Source organism: Triturus cristatus, chromosome 7 (assembly GCF_964204655.1).
Source record: "Triturus cristatus chromosome 7, aTriCri1.1, whole genome shotgun sequence".
NCBI lineage: Eukaryota > Metazoa > Chordata > Amphibia > Caudata > Salamandridae > Triturus > Triturus cristatus.
This window is the reverse complement of record NC_140590.1, coordinates 953,190,289-953,211,022: the sequence shown is the minus strand read 5'-3', so window position 1 is coordinate 953,211,022 and position 20,734 is coordinate 953,190,289. Positions and strand designations below refer to the sequence as shown.

Below are 20,734 nucleotides of genomic sequence, written 5' to 3'. Positions count from 1 at the left end.
TGTCCCAAAGGGACTTGGAACTGGAAGAAGTGGGTCAGTGACTCCCACTTTTATATAGTCAAGGCAGATGGGAGATGTGGCTCCCCTGAACTGGTTTGGTTCTACTTTCAGGTGTTCTTTCCAGCCTGCTCTCTAGACACAGCCTCTGTTTATGAGTAATGCGCCTCGCCCCGGCATAGAACTCAGAATTATTTTAAAGAAAGTTAAAGGGAAGTTGCGATTTCTTAACAAAATCGAAAATACCCTGAAATTGGCCAGTTACAGTTATATGAACGAAGTACTACTGTAACAAGACCATTTCTTGAGAAGAGGTGCAGAGAAATCCAGATTCTGAGTACAGATATCATTGTGACTTAAAATTGGAATGGGATATACAAAGCAAGGGGAAAAGCATTGTTGTAACAGAAGGCGTGGCTTTCTGTAAAGGGAAGTGCTGGATAAGAATTGGGTGATTTTGCTTGTGTTGTCCCCAGCATTTCCAGAAAACAAAATCACAAAATGAAGCACATCTTTGGCTACTACAAAATGCAAGTTGGGAGTTAGCCACTTTCCTAAGCAGAGTGCTTTAGCAGAGTCAGAATATGAAGTTTACATTTAAGTGGCGAATGGAAAAGGCAAACTCAGCAAAATATTGTATTGTAGAGAAGAGTACTTTTGACAAAAGCCCAGTATTTGTGTTGCATCCTTTAGAAAGCCTATGTATTCATGCGTCTTTACTTTGTGAACAAAAAAACTAATTCCATCATGTTCTTATGACAGTTAAGTAAAATACATTATCCTCCAAGGGTTAGTTGAGAATGACTGGCTAACATATCCAAATAGCGCACACTTCCTAATCAAAAAGCTTAACAAGTATTAAAAATGTTGTGTCCACAAAATAAATACAACCAAAAACACACACTGACTTAAATTCAGGCTACATGCCATGTTGCCTCTGTAGTTTAAAAAGGACTACTTGATGCACTATCACCATAAGTGAATGAAAATTCAAATGGGACAATGTAACTGTCAATGAAATACTTTAGCCTTGATGGATAGCTCATTCGAGCAATGGCAAACCATGAAAAACCCATAAAAGCCATACGTTGAAGGAGGCTGACCCAAAGCACTCTCTCTTTCTCCTACTTCTTTTTTACAGAATTGATGACCTGGGGTTCTTCAGCCAGCTAGAGCTGTTGATAGCCAGGTCTTTTAAGTAAGGAGAGTAAACAATGCCAGAAACCGCTGCATATAACTATAGATGTGTATATAAAATAATACGATGGGTGGAAAACGGATATCCAATTACCAGGAAAATGTGGATGGAAGATCCATTAAATAGAGATGAAAGAAAAGCAAAAGAATCCATGGAAGTCTTGAAATAAGGAAGGCCAAGATGAATGGGGTGAGGGAGAAGTCAATACTGAATGGGCTGGGGGAGGTGAGGAAGAAATGAGACAGTGAAGTGGAGGGTAAAACTTTGAAACTCTTCTCAGCTGTGAAGATTTCCTTGCAAAGAAAGCTGAAAATGCTGGAAACATAGAAAGCAATCCATTACCTGAACACCACAAACAACAAAAATTATGACCACGGCACTTGAACAATCCAGAAACCCTAATTCTGATATTCTTAAGTAACATAATGATAAGCATAAAAACACTGTTTTATACAGGAAACCAAATGACCCTATTAGAGATCTTCATCCTACACCACACAATACATTAGCGATATGCCCATATCTTGAAACCTCAAAATTGTGTAGTTCTCTCAGACCTGTGTGATGCAGAATAAATATCTCAGAAAAGGTGTGCTCATGAAGCACACTCCAGTGCTTAGATTGACACTTTCAAGCACAGCTTCAAGTGTCCATAAAGGCAGGACCTAAAGATTTCTGGGTCAATAGTGACCCATTGCCCCACGTTAGCCTTTGTCTAGAGTTTGCTGGCAAAGGAGGTTTGCTGTTCTCTGCTAAACCATAGTTGATCATCAGCCTATGAGTATTCCTACTTCCTGAGATCAGTCTGTCCGCATGGAAGGCAGACATGCCAGCTCGTCTGCAAGCACAGTCTACTGCTCTTTTATTCTTTTCACATTTCAGACTAAACTCTTCTTTGTATTCTGTGCAATTGATTCCAGCTCAGGTAGTATTGACTCGCACAGATTTATGGAGTTAATCAGAGGCATGTTGCAGTCACTTCAGAAACACACCTATGAATATCACAGTCCGTTATATTAATGCCCATTACCTAGTCATCTACCTATGTTTGTGGGGAGAGTACTTTGCTGGACCATAATGAGTGTGTCATTGGAAATACAAACTGTTTATGCAGTTACGAAGAATGTTGTACAGAGCAGTGCAGTACTCCCAGGAACTTATTGTTCTTCTGAGTGCATTTTATCTTCCTCTGTGTTTGTCCGACATGGAGAAGACCAAGGACAGGAGGCGTACAAAATCATAAGCAAACAAGGGATACATATTCTGTGTCCACCAGACTTCAGGACATGTGCCCTTTGCACCAATAATGAGCTTCTCTGTCGCTGCAACGCTGTAGTGTACTCAGGGAATAGCATGACGGAAGAATTTCTGCTTTTATCTCTGGCAGCTTACGTGCTTTGCGTAGAATGGAATCACCATCTCTGTAGTTGAGCAACCAGAGTAGGAAAGGCCCTGGGTTAGCCCTAGGTGGTGAGCAGCGAGCCGGCCCGCTCGATGACAAAGAAAGCCTGTGTACTGAAGAGGAACATGTTCACGACATTGTTGAAACTGAGCTGCCAACAGTACACACAGTAACTAAAAAAATCAACGAGTGTATATATTTCGGAGAGTACACAGACCTGTCCTGAACCAGTGTACTGAAGTGGAACATGTTCGCGACATTGCTGAAGGATTACCAGGTTCAATTTTCAAGTTACAGTGACATGTTTAATGGAATCATATTGAGCTGCTCTCACTCTTTTGCCCAGCACAGGAAATGCACTGGAACACTAAATGCTGCATTCAACACAATGATAAAATGTTTTGCCAACTCTCATTCAAGCCTGAAAGGACCATAGTCCCCTAACTTTTCAAATAAACAAAAGCCACATGCTTTATACAAATAAATTCCAGCAGTCCTTGTGCTGGCTTTAAAATAAATACACATTTCTACAGGAATGGCCCAACTATGTAAAGTAAGCAGACAACCAAAGGCAATCTACAGGTGATGATGTTTCTTTACTACCTCAGCTGCACAGCAGACGTTTGCTCTCAAAGACTGTATAGCTAACTGTATGCATATTAATTCCTTAGCAGACATCTCACCTAAGAACAGGTAGGACAGGGTCAGGCTTACATCGGACAGCTGTACCACATTTATTAACCCAATCCTTTCTTATTATCTCGAGACAAAGTAATTAGCAATTTTGGAGTACTGAGTATCCAAAAACATATCTCATGTCCCAAGTAGAAATCTTCATTCAGTCAAACTTTGTATGTGTCTGAGGAATGGAACAGAAGAAACGTGTATTAAATGCTCACCATTAACCTTTTATCTACTGCAATAAAATGTTAATGGATGCAACCATATCCCCATCTGTGTGCATCCCGAGCATAGGGTGGGGCTGGACTGCTTGAAATAGGAGTTTAAGAGCAGGCTAAGCGGACAGACAAGGGAGGTGAGAGAAATATTGAAAGGTTACTTGGGAAAGCAAATACAAGGAAAAGGTAGACAGAAGAGAATTAGGAGCAGGAATGAATAAGGGAAGAAAGCAAATAAAAAAGCCAAATTCTTTATAAGCACCAGAAAAACACTATCCCTGTGATCTTTTAAGGAACAAAAAAGAGCAAACACTGATAACCACAGATCTCTACAATTATTTAAAACTTTGGAAATCGCACCAGAATTCATGACAAACAAACTGAAAATAGATAAGCCTAAATAGAACTATAATTGTAACCCTATACGACTGAATAAATTAAATGATTTAATAAGGGTCCATTTCTTAAAAACATTCCATCCCTTATCCCTTTTTCTTTTCAATGCCTACTTTGTTTGATAATTATGTTCTTTTCTCCCACAAATGAAAATAAAAAGTATTAAAAAAATGAGTCTCTATACAACTGATTCTATCATAAGAACTTTCAATCCTAACTAGACAGTACAACAACTTAGGAACTTGATTGAAGAACATGGAGGTCCATCAAGGTTTCTGGTGCAAACTAACTGGTCAGATACCTTCATTTGGAACATCGAGTACAGCTCACCCACATAGGAAATTTTATATCAGACTAACCTACACAGTACTACTGAAGAATTTGTGGCAATTTCCCCTTTTGTGACATTAGACATTATCAATCTAGCCAAAAATATTACCCTATCCAACTATAATATCCAGCTGCATGCTACTGCCCTCGTCGTCGGTAAGACAACTACAGCTTGAAATCAGGGCATAATTATCTATGTTATTTGAGCTTTGCCAGGTACATGGTTAGATTGACAAATGCCGAGGAGCCCACTGAAGAACCTTAAAGTGCTAACTGGCTTGGTAAATCTCTCAGGTTAAGGTGATTTTTTTTTCTAGCCATGCTTTTACTATTTTCTGAAGCAGTGTTTTTATACAAATACTATACTAGTTCCAATATTATTCAACGAGATCTGCCTGAAATCCTACTTTCCGTGGTAAGGAATTTGTATGATATTAAGATGGTGGCTAGGATCCCATACCATGGGTTCCTTCAACCTCATTTAATTCAATGGACTCACCAGACTGTTTAAACACTTCGCTCAGCTTACCTCTAAAAGCTCCAGGCTCAAGTATTAAGAGATTTCCTGGCTGATTGTGCTCTCAGCTTTCAGTACAGACCTTCTTTAATAGGTCAGGAAGGAGTTGAAACTTAATGTTAGAGGATCTGAATCCTCAGTCCTAGAGTTGGAATTGGACGTATGAAAACAGCAGACCTTATTTGGTACTGAATTAATCTTTACCCACTGGAAAAGGAAAGGGGTTGGGGCGACAAACTGATTCAGTGGATTATACCCACACACAGTTTTCTTTCATTGCTTTTTTTTTTTCAAAAACAGATAATTAATAAGGGGGTTGTGATACAGTACAGCATGCTTCAGAAGATTACAAAACAGAAGATGAAGCCAGTGCATAAGGTGTGACTGGGTAGCTTGCCACTGTCTGAGTTCCACAATAAATGAGAACTATCTAAGGATAAGGGATACAAGATCTTCAATGTTGCTCCACTGAAGAACCAGCATTTATTCAGGCTTTACAGCTTGCACTTGATTTTAAAAAGCTAAAACAATCCAGAAGGACAAGGTTGCAGTCTGTCCAAAATATTGTACTTCTGACGTGAATTCTATGTCCGGACCGAAGGCGAGGATTATGCTTCACTTTCTTCACTTTATTCATACAGCAGTCATATTTAACACTTCTATAAAAGAGAACTTCGAATCCCATTGACCATAGGGAAATAGGAAAATATCAGTCAATCCAATCAGATTGTAAGGGCCCCTTCATAGTCCCTTGTTGACTCTCCTTACACTTCTTTCTTCGCTGCCCAAGCAGCCTGCAGATAAGTGCTTGGTGCCTTCGGGTCTCATTTTCACTGATAAGTCACTGTATTTAATCAAGTAGTCTTTACTTATTTTTTCTATGCTTCTGTACAGCGCGACAGCGTAAACACTTCTGCACTCCTTACATGGCAGCCCAGGCACTTTACAGGCCTGTGCCTCATTTGAGGTGTCTCGGGGCTTTTGCAGTGCGGTCTTCCGACCATTAGGGGCACCTGCTCGCCTCACACTGCGTCCTTGCTCTGAGCCATGTCTTGGGCTGCACGACCGGCATGCCTGGTCCGATCGATTTCCCCGACCCTTCGAAGCAGCGTGACCATCCATGTCAGCTCCGCTACTGCCCTGCTTGCCTGGAGTCGCACACCCTAATACGGGGGGATCGCATTGGAGGCCTTCACCTCAATTCCGTGCTTGCAATCACCTGAATGCTTCCAGAGTGTGTCATCCAGTTGGAGGGACACTGACCCAAGATCTCACATGATTATATATACACATAAAAGCTGCGCAGAATTGCCCTATTGAAATAAAAGGGTGTGCTGTGTCCCAGGGCTCTGACCCTTATTTAACCTTTTGGGCTTACCTATACTTCCTGAATTTGCCTGGAAACTTCCCAGCTACGATCGCCCCTAACATGTAGGAGTTCTAGGACTCATAAATGGAGGAGGAATGTGTCTCCTACTTATCCATTGCCAACAATTTTTGTGAGGTGAATATTATTGTTATTACAACACTTGTGAAGCGCATAGCTACCCATGGGCATCCTAGCGCTGACAGTGTGACGCAGTCGTTAGGGGATCTAGAAGGGCCATCTTAAAAAGGCCAGGTTTTCAATGATTTCCGAACGTCAAGTTCCTTTCCTATTAGTCTTAGGGTGGGGTGAGGCGGTTCCACAATTTGGCCACATTGTAAGCAAAAGATCACCCTCCATAGTTTGCCCATAGAATGATGGGAATTTTGGTCAGATGGGCATTAGAAGAGGGCAGAGATTTCCTGGGGGAGTAGGGAGATGGGAGAGGGCTTTTACTGAGAAGTGCCCTATGGGCCATACAGAGCGATTTAAATGTTATCCTCTCGGTCACAGGAAGCCAGTTAAGAGAGCACAAGGATTGTCATCTAATTTTCTGGCTAGTATCCGTGGGGGTACCAGGAGCCAGATTTAATTTTACTTGTAATATACTTGTATTTACCTGTAATATTTGTGAGATTATCCAGTGTCATGGAAGGGATCACATTCAGCGAGTATGGATTCAAGCAAGCCAGACTATGCTTAGATCTATTATTGCCAGTTTCGGGGGACTGATGGAGCATGTTATAAATGTTCGGATTGTTTTTCAGAAAATAATTTGCTAAATTTGTACACTGTGATGACACGGGTTCCAAAGTGGGCCCGATGAGGAAGGGAGGGTTTTTACTATATAGAATATTGCCAGTGAACAGTTAGCCTTGCCATAAATGTTTCCTTCAAAGTATGTTACTTGAGCTTTTTTTATTTCAGTGTAATATACTCCGATACTATCACTGTATTTCTGCTTGGTTATCTTCCCATAATCTCTTCTCCAAATTCTTACTGCTTTTTTACATGCTTGTTTAAGCTTTTGGAGATTGTGAGTATACCACGTGCGGATTTGTCTTTCGCTCGTCTAGTATGGGTCTTGAAGGGAATAACTTGATCAAGCGTGGATTCAAGCCACTCCGAGATCTTGTCATTTGCATGCTTCGCATCTGACCCTAGGGTTGGTCTTGATTTCCTCAATACCTGTTTCCATACTTCTATTGGCATTTTAGACCAAGATCGGTCTTTCATGCTGATGGGTTGGAGTTTGCAGGTGCAGAAGAGTATTCCAAGGCCAGTGGGATCAAAAAATGATCAGGCCAAGTGACTGGAGAAGGATTGGAAACTTTTAACATATCATTAAAAAAAATAGGAGCTAAAAAGATGGCCTTTCTGATGGGTAGGAAAAACAGCCTTTCTCATGGGTAGGACCCTTTGGAGTAGTTGGATGGCAAGTAAGTCCCAAGGAAGGCATGTGACTTGAGAGTTTGCGGATTGTTCCAGGTGAAGATTAAATTTCCCCAAGAGGGCGAAATCAACTGTGGTACTGGCAAAATTTGCCACTACTGCAGAGTCAGTGGAGGAATTTTACACTAGGGACAGGTGGTCTACAGAGTAACATTCCAGAGAATGAAGAGGTAGGGGAGAAGGTGATAGCAAAGGTAGCACTTTCACAGTTAAAATGTTGGTTCGCTATGACAGCTATAATCTTTAAGTATAATCGCTATCCATCCACCCTTCTTGTTCTTGCGGTCTATCCGCAGAATATAAAATTCTGGAGTGAGGGCTTGTACCAGGTCTGGATCTGAATCAGCATGGAGCCAGGTCTCAGTTAAAAATTTCACATCTGGTATTCTCCCCTCAATCAGGACAAGGAGATCCAACTTATGTGCAGGCAGCAATCTGCAATTAATTTAGAACGTATGCCACCTATCTTTCTTGTTCGGGTGTTTCACGGGGTAAGTAATTTTGGGGAGGAAACACAGTTTGCATGAAATGTCTCCCTTACTTAGATCTATGGAATGGCGTCATCCATCATTAGTGTTTCCCCGTATCGCCAGTAATTGGCAGGGGTCATAGGTACGATGGCTTACATGTGGGAGGCCAAGGCTCCTGGCCCCGTTGGACACGTATGTGCTTGCCTTTGCCGTGGCAGCGGCTCGTCCACTGCACTCGTCCGCAAACCTGTTCTCATTTTATAGTGAGTCCAAGAAAGCTGGAGAGCTAACAAAAATGTCAGCTCCAATCGTTTCCAGGGTGCAACAGTGCAATTTCAGCTGTAAAACATATCCGGTTAAAAGAGTTATAAAAATTCCCTAACAGTTAAAAACAGTTCCCTCAAGTTAGCAGCATCAACGGAAAGATCCCCCTTATGATCAACGCCTCTATTCACAAGGTTGTCTCTGACGCAGTTGCACCATTAGAGCAGAAACTCCTTAGGATGGCAGAAAAGTGCTTTCAACTCCTCAATAAGAGAGAAGAATCCCAAGGGCCTTTGACCATTCTACCACTAGGGTATCCAAACACAGGACCCCCTAAGTTGAAATGGAAGCGGGCCAGCGACCCAGGAGTTTACTTAGATGCCTTTGATTGGCTCAAATGGGCATTTCTGGACCATGCTACCCTGTTAGGGATAGAACTGTGTCCTCCCCCTCCCGTAGGAGACCCTGACAAATCTGCCTTGAACCCAGCATACTCACCCGTCTCTCCATAGCCATTAGACAGTCGCAACGCTGCCACTGGTTCCGATGTGAATACTTAGCCGAACAGACCCTAGTGTCCATACTCTGACCCAAAGTCATCAGATTACAGCAAAGACAACCGCGATCAAGGATCGAATGTGCTGACTCCAGGTGAGCTGGTACACCCACGCTCATTAGACTGGGCGCCCAAAGAGAAGGTGGCCACCTTCATGGCCGAAAGACTCCACAAGCCTCTTGATTAAGAGGTAAGCAACCGCCTCAGAGCAGAGTGCCCCTGTCTGTCCCTGGGGGGCAAAGTGGCCTTCAACCCAGAGACTGATCCCCGGATGGCAACCTTCCTAGCCAGATATATCCAGGATCCCAAAAAAGAGATTGACTGCTTGTGGCGGTCTTTATAAGATAAACTGCTTAACCTTGCCGGCCCTCTGACAAAAATCCTTGACATGGCCAAGAACGCTAAAGTCTCAGGGTCCCTTATCTCCCATGACATCTTATCAGGGTAGGCCCAACGTGTCATCATCGTCTTGGGAAATGCAAACTGCTCCCTCTCCATGGAGCGGCGCCGGTCACTCCTGATTATGACTGACCCCAAAATTGGGGGATCTTGCCACTTCAGAGGCCAGACAAGTAGCATAATGGGGCCTCTTTGGGGATCCTTTCACAGAAGAAATGAGTAAGTTTGTGACTACACTCAAGTCCCTGGACAAGGCCCAATGATCTATTAAAAAGATCTTCAACCCTCTAGTTTTCACCGGAGCCGGTCGTGGTAGGAGGCACTCGGACAGCCGCTTCCAGCACCAAGCTTCTTCCTGAGGCCAAACCTCCAAGCAAGAACTGTGTAAGGACCAGAACAGATTTAAGGGCTTCTACCCCACTAGAGGATACCCCAGCCACAGAGGCGGACCCCAGAGGAGGCCACTCCCAAAGCTCCTTGAACTGTGAGCTTACTCCTCTTCTCCTACGTAAGCTTGAGGAGCTGGTTGGCAGATTTTGCCCACAACTGGAGGACAGTGAAATCCGCCGCTTAGGTCCTTCAAACAATTCAGGGATTTAGAATAAAGTTTTATGGGTCCCCGGTCCTCCTCCCATAAGGTTCTCCGATAAGGAGCCAGCCCTGGTCAACGCAGATGTGACGAACCTCCATTCCAAGGGAGTCATCACTCCTATGACCCCTCACCCAAGGGGTTTTATCAGGGGTTTTATCAGCAACCTATTTTTGGTGGAGAAACAACATGGCAGTCATAAACTTCAGAGAATTCAGTGAGTGACTAGTTTTCCACTACTTCAAGATGGACGGCATCCATCTCCTGCGAAATCTAATACAACCCAACGATTGGTTGCTGCATCTGGATCTCCAAGACGCATCAAAGCGATTTCCACGCCACTCCAGCGACTCCTGCCGTTTTTCTGGCACCATTAGACATTACAATTCACAGCACTTCCTTTTGGGGCTGTCCTCTGCTCCTTGGTGCTTTAACAAAGTCCTAAAACCTGTGGTGGAACTCCTCCATTCAAAGTGTGTACATCTTATAGTATACCTGGACGATTTCCTCCTCATGGATCAATGTCCAAGGACCTTGACAGGTCATCTCCAGTCAACACTCGACCTGTTCCAATACCTGGGCCTCATCATAATTGGGGAGTAATCAGTTCAATCCGCGACTCAGTCCCTAACCTTCTTGGGTTCTGTAGCGGACTCAGGCTGAGCCAATCTGAGTCTTTCCTCTCGGAAGCTAGCCAAAATCAGACACTAGCTAAGAAGGATATTGGCCAGAATGCTACTTCTCTGCAGGAAAATGCAAGGGTGGTGGGCCTCCTCTTGTCGTTACAGGACTATTTTCCCAGGCCCCCTTCATTATCGGGCCCCTCAATGACTGAAAATCTTCGATTTCCGGAAAGGTCTCACGTACTCTGAGTTCCACTGTCCAATGAGTAAAAAGCAGAAATTCGTTGGTGGTTGGCTCACATGGGAGGCTTGGAACGGCCAGGCCATCTTTGGGCCCCAACCAGACCTCGTGGACAGTCCAACACCAGCAGCACAGGCTGAGGAGCAAAGTGTGGGGAATTCTCCACCGGTGGAAAATAGTCCAATCAAGAACTTGCTCTTCACTTCAACTGCCTGGAGTTACTGGTGGCCTCCTTCGCAGTGAAATGCTGGACCGAGGAGAAGACTCAATGTTGCGCTCGCCTCAAAATAGACAATGTAGCAGTGGTCTGTTACATCAACCATTTAGGGGGTACCAAGTCCAAACCCCTATCGGACTTAGCCCAGAGTTCCTGGGAATATGCCTCGAGCATCAGATCTCGGTCACGGCGGAACACCTCCCAGGTTCGGCCAACCTAGTAGCAGGCTGGCAGTCAAGATATCACCAGGATCTCAGCTTGTAGAGGATGGATTGTTTCGTGTTCTAGGCGCTTACATCCAAATGGTGTCCGTTCATGGTGGATCTGTTTGCATCCAGGTTGGATCACCACATAGACAGGTACTTCAGTTGCAGCTGGCTCCCAATGCTGCAGCGACAGATATCTTCCTGCATGACTTTACAACAGAGGTGGTATATGTCCTCCACGATAAAGAGACTCTCGGCGCAGGTCCAGAGACAGTAAGCAGACATAGTGGTAGTGACCCCCTTCTAAAGATCTCAAGTCTAGTATCCCGGTATGATGGGACTTCCTTAGGATTTTCCAATCATTCTACCCCTCTTTCCGGGTCTCCCTCAGGTAATCCCCATCATCTGGTTCTGAAAGGTTCTCTGCAGTTTATGGCGTAGAGGATTACCGGAGACGATGTAGAGTTCCAGTACTTTCGAGCCAGACTGCATATTTACTCTCAAAGAAATGGGCTGACAGTACTGTCAAACGTTATCGATCGGTCTTGTCCAGTTGGATAGGTTATCATCATCAGAGGCACCTGGATCCCGTGGGGACAGGAATTGTCCATATCTTGAACTTCCTGGCTTCCCTCGCCTCTGAGGGACTGGCTTATAAGTCAGCGAACAGCTTCTATTCAGCTCTTTCAGCAGGGCTTTCTCAGATTGAAGGCCACCCTATGGGTCAACATTCGTTGGTTTGAAAATTACTCAGAAGCATCCTACTATCGCTGCCACCTGAACCACAGTACTCAGTACTGTGGGATGTCAATACAGTGCTCAACCAAATTTTCTCCTGGACTCAGAATTTGTCCCAAAAGGAATTTTCTGCCAAATTGGCAACCTGCCATGTTTGGAGCTCTGGACATCACAGGCAGAACCTTTATCCCGGATGGGATTATTTTTCAAATTTTCCCACGAACAAAGACCAATTCTCGGATTGCCTCATACCCGGCTTTAGCAGGCTCTTCCAAATTATGTGTAGTTCGTTGTATAAAGGCGTATGAGGCAATGAAAGAGGAGCTTCGTCCCTCAGGAGAACAACCCCACATAGCCATTCGAAAGCTCCACATGGGTGTTTCCTCCCCTACGATTGCTAGATGGGTCCGATGGGCCATGCGGGAAGGCAGCATCGACGCAAAGATATTTGGGGAACACTCCACCAGGTGAGCAATGGCATCTAAAGCATTCATCTTGGGGGCATGCTTGCAAGACATTCTAAATGCAACTAATTGGTCCTCTGACTCCATGTTCAAACACCTCTATTTTAAGTCACTCCCCAGTGTTGTGGCTTTCGTGGTGGATAAGCTTTGAACTAGCATAATCATCGCCTCTGTCGCTGACATGGAATGTTAAGTATCCTAGCTTCCATAATGGAAAGTTTCAATTCTATTAAGGACACAGAGGTGAGGATTATCTTGCCCATGGATCAAATATCAGCTGACCTGCCCTGTATGAATGCATATGATCATAGAGGGAGAAGGTTGGCTGGGTTCAGAGTAAGTCATCAATGTTTGATAACAGTTAGGGATTATAAGATTATGTAGTAACACATGATATAACATAAAAACATATTATACATACTTAATTGGTAAAGGTTACCTGCGATATTTAAGGATCTTGACTTAACGATCGCCATTGGTCCACAGGAACTGAGTCGATAAAACAAGATTAGACCAGATGAACTCTGGCTGATGTCGCACTTAGAAAGAGGTGGAACGAAAGTCAACAAATGACTATGAAAGGGCACTCATATACTGTTCGGATGGATTGATAGTTTCCTATTTCCATTAAATATGGCTGCTGTATGAATACTTTAAACCCCAATACGCCTGTAATTCCCTGTTTAATTTTGCTTGGGTCCCAAATTATGTTCCCTTCCCCCTAGATCCCTTTTGTATACAAGATGCCTTGAAGGCTCTGGGCTCTGTCACTAGTGGCCGTGCCTCTGGGCCAGATAGGGTTTCTCCCGATGTCTTCCTTCATGATAAAGACAGCTGGAGCATGTATATTACTCTCTTGGCCAATGCTGTGGCCAAGGGTGCTCCTGTCCCCAAATCATGGAGAGGGGCTGTCATAATCCCTGTATTTAAGAAGGGCGATAAGGCACTTCCATGCAACTACAGGCCGATCAGCTTGATAGACTCCATACAGAAGGTGATTGGGAGGATGGTCCTGAACCAGATCCAGGAGTGGATTGATGACAATAACATTTTGTCACCCTTCCAAGCAGGTTTCCGAAAATCAACCAGCACAGTTGATCAGGTCTTCCGCTTTGTCCAACTCCACTGGCGGGTGGTGACACTGGGCAAAGGCAGCCTCTACGCAGCTTTTGTGGATTTGAGAGCTGCCTTTGACCTCGTGCCTCGTATCCGGCTGTGGGCAGTTTTGGAAGAGCTAGGTCTCCCTAACGAAATTCTGACTTTGGTTATGCGATTGCATGAGTCCAACTACGCTAGGATTCAATGGGGCGGGCCAGGTCAGGTTACCCCTGAGTTCCCGGTCGAGCGTGGTGTGCGCCAAGGTTGCACCATGGCACCCACGCTCTTCTCATTATATATTAATGGAATAGTTGATCTCATGCTTTCTGCAAACATAGACGCCCCAAGGTTGGCTGGAGTTCCCATCCCTATACTAATGTTTGCAGACGACACGCTTATCGTGTCCAAAACGTTGAGTGGTCTGCAAAAAGCCCTGCGCTTGTTTGACAACTTTTGCCTTGACTACGGTCTGGAGGTTAACGTGACAAAAACAAAATTCATGGCCTTTAACCCCCACGTGAGTTCTCGAAGAAAAAAGCTATTTATGAATGGGCAACCCTTGGAGACGGTAACTAATTTTACGTACCTTGGTATCCAAATATCAAATGACAACAAATGGCGTAAACACATTGAACTGGCCACCCTGCGTTTCAAACAACTGACCGGTGCTCTATGTAGGGAATTCAGTAAGTCATTTACAAAACCAATAAGCCCAGTACTGCAAGTCTACGAAGCCAAGGCTTTAAGTTCTGCGCTATATGGGGCGGAGCTTTGGGGTTTTGACCAGTTATCCCTTTTATCTAGTGTTGAAAACAAATTCCTTCGGAGTATAACTGGTCTCCCCCAGAGTACTCCACTGATTCCACTTAGACACGATTTAGGCAGGAGGTCCATTTTGGACATCGCAAAGCTTCGGCCGGTTTTATATTGGCGGAGACTCTGGACTACTCCCGAGCTCTCCCATTACACCAACGGTCTCATGGACATTATAAAAACTGATGAATTCCATAAAATTGTATGGTTAAAGAATTTACATGAGACTCTGAAAGGAATGGGTATGGAGGTGCTATGGTATGACCCGTCGACAGCCCTGTTTCCATCAAAGAACTCCCTCAAAAAGGCATACTGGGATAGGGTAGACCTTCAGGTATTGAATAGAGCCTCAGGGATGTCTGCTAACTTTCTAGAGGCCAAAATTGTCCCTGCTCTAGAGTCATACTGGAACCTGGTTACTAATACGGGGGACAGGAAACTCTATTTACAGTTTAGAGCTGGGTCTCTACCCCTTAGATCCCTGACAGGGAGATGGGATAGGAAACAGGAGGAATCGTGCCCTGTATGTGGGGCTAAATCAGAATCAATTGCTCATTTCCTGTTTGCTTGCCCGATACTTATTACTCCAAGACGTGTCTGGCTTTCCCCTTTGTGTAAGGCACTTGGTACCAGGAGCAGTGCTGTGGCATTTCGAATTCTGCGCACTAGTTCTCTAACAATTGTCTCAGTGGCCCTAGCAAAATATTTGGGTTGGGCATGGTCTCTACGAAGAAAAGCGATCAGGAACCCCCCAGGAGCTCTCCTAGAGAACATGGAAAATGGGCTATTAACGTGTGTCTAGCCTGGTCTTTCTGCCTAGTGATTTAGTACGTGTAACTGATAGTGTGTTTTTTTCCTTTTTCTTTTTTTAATATTCCAAGATCTATTCATCAGCATACTACTTATTTAATGTTTTTCTTAACATTCTTTTAATGTATTTATTGCTGTTTTGTACCATTGTGGGCACAATAATTGTGCTCTTGTTTTTATGTTTGTGTCTTTTATGATTCATTTTAACCCCTTCAGTGCCCGCCCCTTTCCCCGCCCAGTGCCGGCCGTTGCATTAGCGGGCGGGGTCTATGACGAGCTGGACTCGTCATGGGCACAGCGCCACCGCGGCCCATGACGAGTCCAGCTCGTCATGGGCACTGAAGGGGTTAAATCGAATAAAGACTGATGATGATGATGAATAAACGAAGAAAGTGAAGCATAATCCTCGCCTCCGTGTCCTCAATAGAATTGAAACTTTCCATTATGGAAGCTAGGAAACTTTACATTACCTACAGGTTTTATAGTTGCGGTTGCCGGTCTGATTTCTGACATTATATATATGTACAATGCTCTAAAAAATTATGGACCAACACACTGACGTCAGCTAGAGTCTGGTGATTTTCAGTATCTTCACAATCAGTATGTTTTTAATGTCGTAAGAAAGACTGTTTTTTGTACTGATCACAAGAACATTAAAGTGTAAACACAGGAATACGCAAATCCCAGCCAGTGAAGGCCAATGGAAATGCATTTTGCGAACGATTTTTAGGGTGGAATTAAATAATCCCAATATATTGTACCAGAGTTCTGGATTCCTTTAAATACGTTTCTGGAAAGAACCTCTTGAGCAACAGTAGATTCTTTATATTTTCCAATAGGAACTGACAATCTATTATGCCTTAGAAATTTTCCAATATGGTTGCATTAAAAACCTGATTGAGTTTGATGTCTTAAATGTCAAATTTCACTCAGAAAAAAACCACTTTTACATGCAACCCATCTTACACTGAAACACATGATGAGTAACTGCATGATAATGACTAATACAGATAGTTAACGATTAGTATGTGCAGGACAGCAAATAGAGCACATATACATACCTAACCTCTGCATTAGGTACTGCCTCCACATTTGCTGGAACTTGAACTCCTTTTTCCCATTCCTGTCTCCATGAATCAGCTAATATATAGTACTCATCTGGTCCAAGCTGATACGAGTCGGGAATTTTCATGGCAGTTATCAGGTCAGTACGAAAAACCTTTAACAAAAAAAAAAAAGTTTCATTTTCCATTCCTGAACTAGAGCCATGATTCAAATCCATCATTACCTCACTGACATTGCTAGCAAAGTAATATGGAAAAGTGATCCTAATTCGCCTCCACAATAATCCTCACTAAATGCATTAACATTGATTAGTTCCACATATCTGCATGACCTTGGACCCCTCTACAAAGGAAATCAAGATCGTTTTATTAGGACATCACTCTGAACGTTACCATTTTTATAAAAAAAAAAAAACAACATTTAAGAAACTGTGGAGACAGGCAACATAAAAGGACCAGGAGAAAAATGGATGTTCCTTTAAACCTATTCTGCAATGCACAGCTGTAGAAGGTGACTTTCAGTTTATGTTGAAGCTCGGAAGACATTTGGAGCACACAGAAGACTGGTCACCTGAATATTTACTCATTGCTTCAAGAAGTGAAAGGTGAATTATTTATGCTGAAGATTACCAGGATTGTGAATAATAAAGTTATCTTTGTGCTATATGTATTTTTAGCAGTGCTCCTTCTTCCTCTTCTCTTACAAACAAAGCTCCCTGCCATTATCCCCTAGTGCATGTCTGCACCTTAGGCTACAACTTTCTATTTAATGCATTAAAGATGATGTCTAAGCTGGAAAGCGAAGTCCAAAAACTATCACTGTCTGTGGTCAACAGTCCGCAATGTCAATAGGTGTTAATGCACAAGATCTTTTAAAATCAGAAAAAGGGGATGACCGGAGTGTATACTTGCACCTTCCTTTTTTCACTGTATATTAATGATCTGGATATTCAAAAAAAAAAAAAATTAAGTCTCAGTGGAGGAAAGCACATTCTATCCATACAAAGAATTTGTGTTGCAAAAGCTATGTATTGGGCTGATCTACGTTGATATACCAGAATGAAATCTCCCAATATAGACGAAAATAGATTATCCTATGCATCGAGAAAATGGGTGTGGGCGTCGGCGCTTTGGGATTCCAGCCTGCCTGGCGGCCCCCTCCCCGGCCTGCTGCTTCCTGCGCGCGCCGCGCAGTCCCGCTGTGCCCCACTCGACAGCTGCTAGCCCTCCGGCTCAAAAGCAAGATGATCTCCTCCCCCCCCCCCCTTCCCCTCGATCCAGTTTGAGTTTCTGACCCCAACCTCGACTCCCCCTACCGCCACATACACACAGGGAGCAGTTTGTTTACTGGTTAAGCTCCCTGACCGGATTACTACCTAATCACAGGTGACAGACGGCGGATGCGCCGTCGGGCGTCCCCGAAGCGCTACCATACCTAGCGTGCCCCGCTCACTGGCAGCGACGCGATGATGACACACACACACCCTACCAGGGACGGGTACGCCCAGAGAACACGGAAAGATCTTGCCCAGGGCACACTGTATTGACTACCAGATGTACCCCGACAATCAGCTGCTTGAGGGGTGTAGCGCTGGAGGGACGGACGCGCGCCACATAGCTCACGCATGGACTCGAATTGCGAAGCTGCTGACTGGATTTGCCGGATCTACACGTTAGCATCTATGTCTCAGTGAGCTATACCAACACATCCTTGCCGCGCTACGGCCCGCATTGCGAGCGCGATACTGACACTGAGCTGACCGGAGGCCTTTAAACTTGGGGTCAACCACGGTATCCTACACGACTCCAGATAGGGGCCTGGGTGGCGACCGAGATAGCCGCGGTGTGGGCTGGAATTCAGCGCCATCCATTGTCGCTGATAACACGCATAAGGAACACCACAACAAAACACCAAAAAAGTAACATAGACCTACCGTTTCACAAAGTACACAAATAATTCCTGTAACAATGCCAACCTGCACAACGCCGCCGGACCCCCGGGTTGCCGGCTGAATGGCTGTGTCCTACTGTCTGGAAGCATGGGTTTATTGTCTAACTGCTTTGACACCTTGGATGGTGAGTGTACATTGTGGGATGATGAAACTGTGCACAATAAAGGTTTTTCAAAAAAAAAAATAGACGAAAATAGATTATTGTGTCAGACTCTTGGCCTCTACACAATAAAATGTGCTTTTGAGGGTGTCAATGGGGTCAAATTGTTGGTTAACAAGATTAGTTCTGACAGATACTCTTGTCATGGATAAAACTCTTAATGCTATCCCATGGCTAGATTATATTCAGATCAAATTGGAGAAAATATGAGTGAATACTTTACTAGGCATCATTAATTTTTTTTGATCTATTACTAAGTTGCTTCATTGTTCCATCCTGTAGCTTCACTAAAGTAGACAGCTGAGCAAATCACTGAAGGTTTATGAGCTAGTTAGGATTTTTTCAGTGGTGGAGCCGTACTTATGATGGGTTCCGTATCACAAAAAAAGAAGAAAAAGACTTTAAATGCACTTCCGGTTTAGTCTCCTTTCAGAATTGCTTAGCCTCCTTAAGACTAGAGCTGCAGAAGAGAACATGTGGACAGCATATCCTTCAAAAGGAATATGCTACTTACCAGTATGCATCTGTTCTTGGCATGTAGAGCTGCAGAGCCACACACTGAGGATAAGATCGCCATCTGGTGTTGGGCTCGGATGATTGCAGGTTGTTGTTGTCTTCGGAAGAAGCCTTTGGTCACAAGATAGGTGACTCCTCCCCTGGACAACAGTGCGCATGGGCATCCACTCCATCGTCAGATTGTTTTTCGCCATGATGGGAAAAGATGGAGTCTATAGGAATGAAAAGAAAGGATGTCCATGTGCAATGTCTAAGTAAGACAAATGCTGGAACAGGTACAGGTCCCGGGGAGGCGGGTGGGCGTGTGTGGCTCTGCAGCTCTACATGCCAAGAACAGATGCATACTGGTAAGTAGCATATTCCGTTCGAGGCATATGAGCTGCAGATCACACACTGAGGATAGACTATATAGCAGTGTCTCCCCTTAGCGGTGGTCACCTGTATCTGTTGCAGCAGTTTGAAATAAAGGTTTTAGGACAGCCTGGCCCACCGAGGCCTGTTGTTTGGCTTGCACATCAACACAGTAGTGTTTAGTGAAGGTATGCGTGGTAGACAATGTGGCTGCCTTGCAAATGTCTTCTAAGGGAATGTTACCTAAGAAGGCCATAGAAGCCCCTATTTTACGCGTGGAGTGCGCCCTAGGGGGAACTGTAAGAGTACGTTTAGCCTTTTGGTAGCAAATTTGGATACACTTAACTATCCACCGGGCTATACCTGATTTGGAGATAGGATTGCCTTTATGTGGTGGCGCGAAAGCAACAAAGAGTTGTTTTGTCTTTCGAAAAGGTTTTGTCCTGTCGATGTAATAAAGCAAGGCTCTTTTAACATCTAAGGTATGTAGGGCCCTTTCAGCTACAGAGTCTGGGTTAGGGAAAAAGACTGGTAGCTCTACTGATTGGTTAAGGTGGAAAGGGGAAATCACTTTTGGAAGAAATTTAGGGTTTGTCCTAAGAACTACTTTGTTACGGTGTAGTTGTAAGAAAGGTTCCTCCAGAGTTAGGGCTTGTATTTCACTTACTCTTCGTAGGGAAGTGATTGCGATAAGGAAAGCTACTTTCCATGTCAGGAACTGTAATTCACATTTGTGCATTGGTTCAAATGGGGGACCCATAAGTCTTGTTAGAACAACATTGAGATTCCACACTGGGGAAGGTGGTAATCTTGGAGGAAGAATTGTTTTAAGACCTTCCATAAACGCTTTGATGGCTGGTACCTTGAAGAGGGACAGGTGTTGCCTATTTTGCAAGTAGGCTGCCAAGGCTGCTAGGTGTAAACGTATAGAGGAATACGCTAGGTTGCATCTTTGCAAGTGTAGTAGATAGCAAATGATGTTTTGGATGGAAGCATGCAATGGATGTATGTCATTATTAGCGCAGTAAATGGCAAATCGTTTCCATTTTGCGGCATCACATGCTCTAGTAGTAGGTCGTCTGGCTTCCTTTATGATATTCATACAGTCTGGAGGGAGGTTGAGGTACCCGAACTCTAAGACTTCAGGAGCCAGATTGCCAGGTTCAGTGTTTGAGGATCTGGGTGTCTGATTTCTCCACGGTTCTGGGTTAATAGATCCGGGGAGAGGTGTAGTTTTTGATGTGGGACTAGAGATAGTTCCAGAAGTGTGGTGAACCACGGTTGACGTGCCCAAGTGGGAGCTACTAGAATTAGTGTTAGCGACTGTTGTTTCAGTTTGCGTACCACAAATGGAATGAGTGGGAGAGGGGGAAAAGCGTATGCAAATCTGCCGGACCAGTTCATCCATAGGGCATTGCCCTTCGACTGTGGGTGTGGAAACCTGGCGGCGAAGGTTGGGCATTTTGTGTTTTCGGGAGTGGCGAACAGGTCTATGTCTGGTTGCCCCCATTTTTGGAAGAATGGGAGTAGAACCTTGGGGTGTAATTCCCATTCGTGGATCTGCTGTTTGTGGCGACTTAGGAGGTCGGCCACCTGGTTGTGAAATCCTGGGAGATGTTCTACTAGCAGGTAGATGTTTTGGGGAA

At 44.2% G+C, this 20,734-nt stretch overlaps 1 protein-coding gene across 3 annotated transcripts in view; it reads right to left on the bottom strand.

Annotated features, from left to right (window-relative positions):
* JADE2 (jade family PHD finger 2) overlaps positions 1 to 20,734 on the bottom strand; it is a 533,878-nt gene that overhangs the window by 345,877 nt on the left and 167,267 nt on the right. For all 3 annotated transcript variants that reach the window (XM_085617976.1, XM_085617974.1, XM_085617975.1), the window contains exon 4: positions 16,107 to 16,264. In XM_085617976.1, the coding sequence (XP_085474102.1) occupies positions 16,107 to 16,264 (158 nt within the window). The remainder of the gene's footprint in view (positions 1 to 16,106; positions 16,265 to 20,734) is intronic.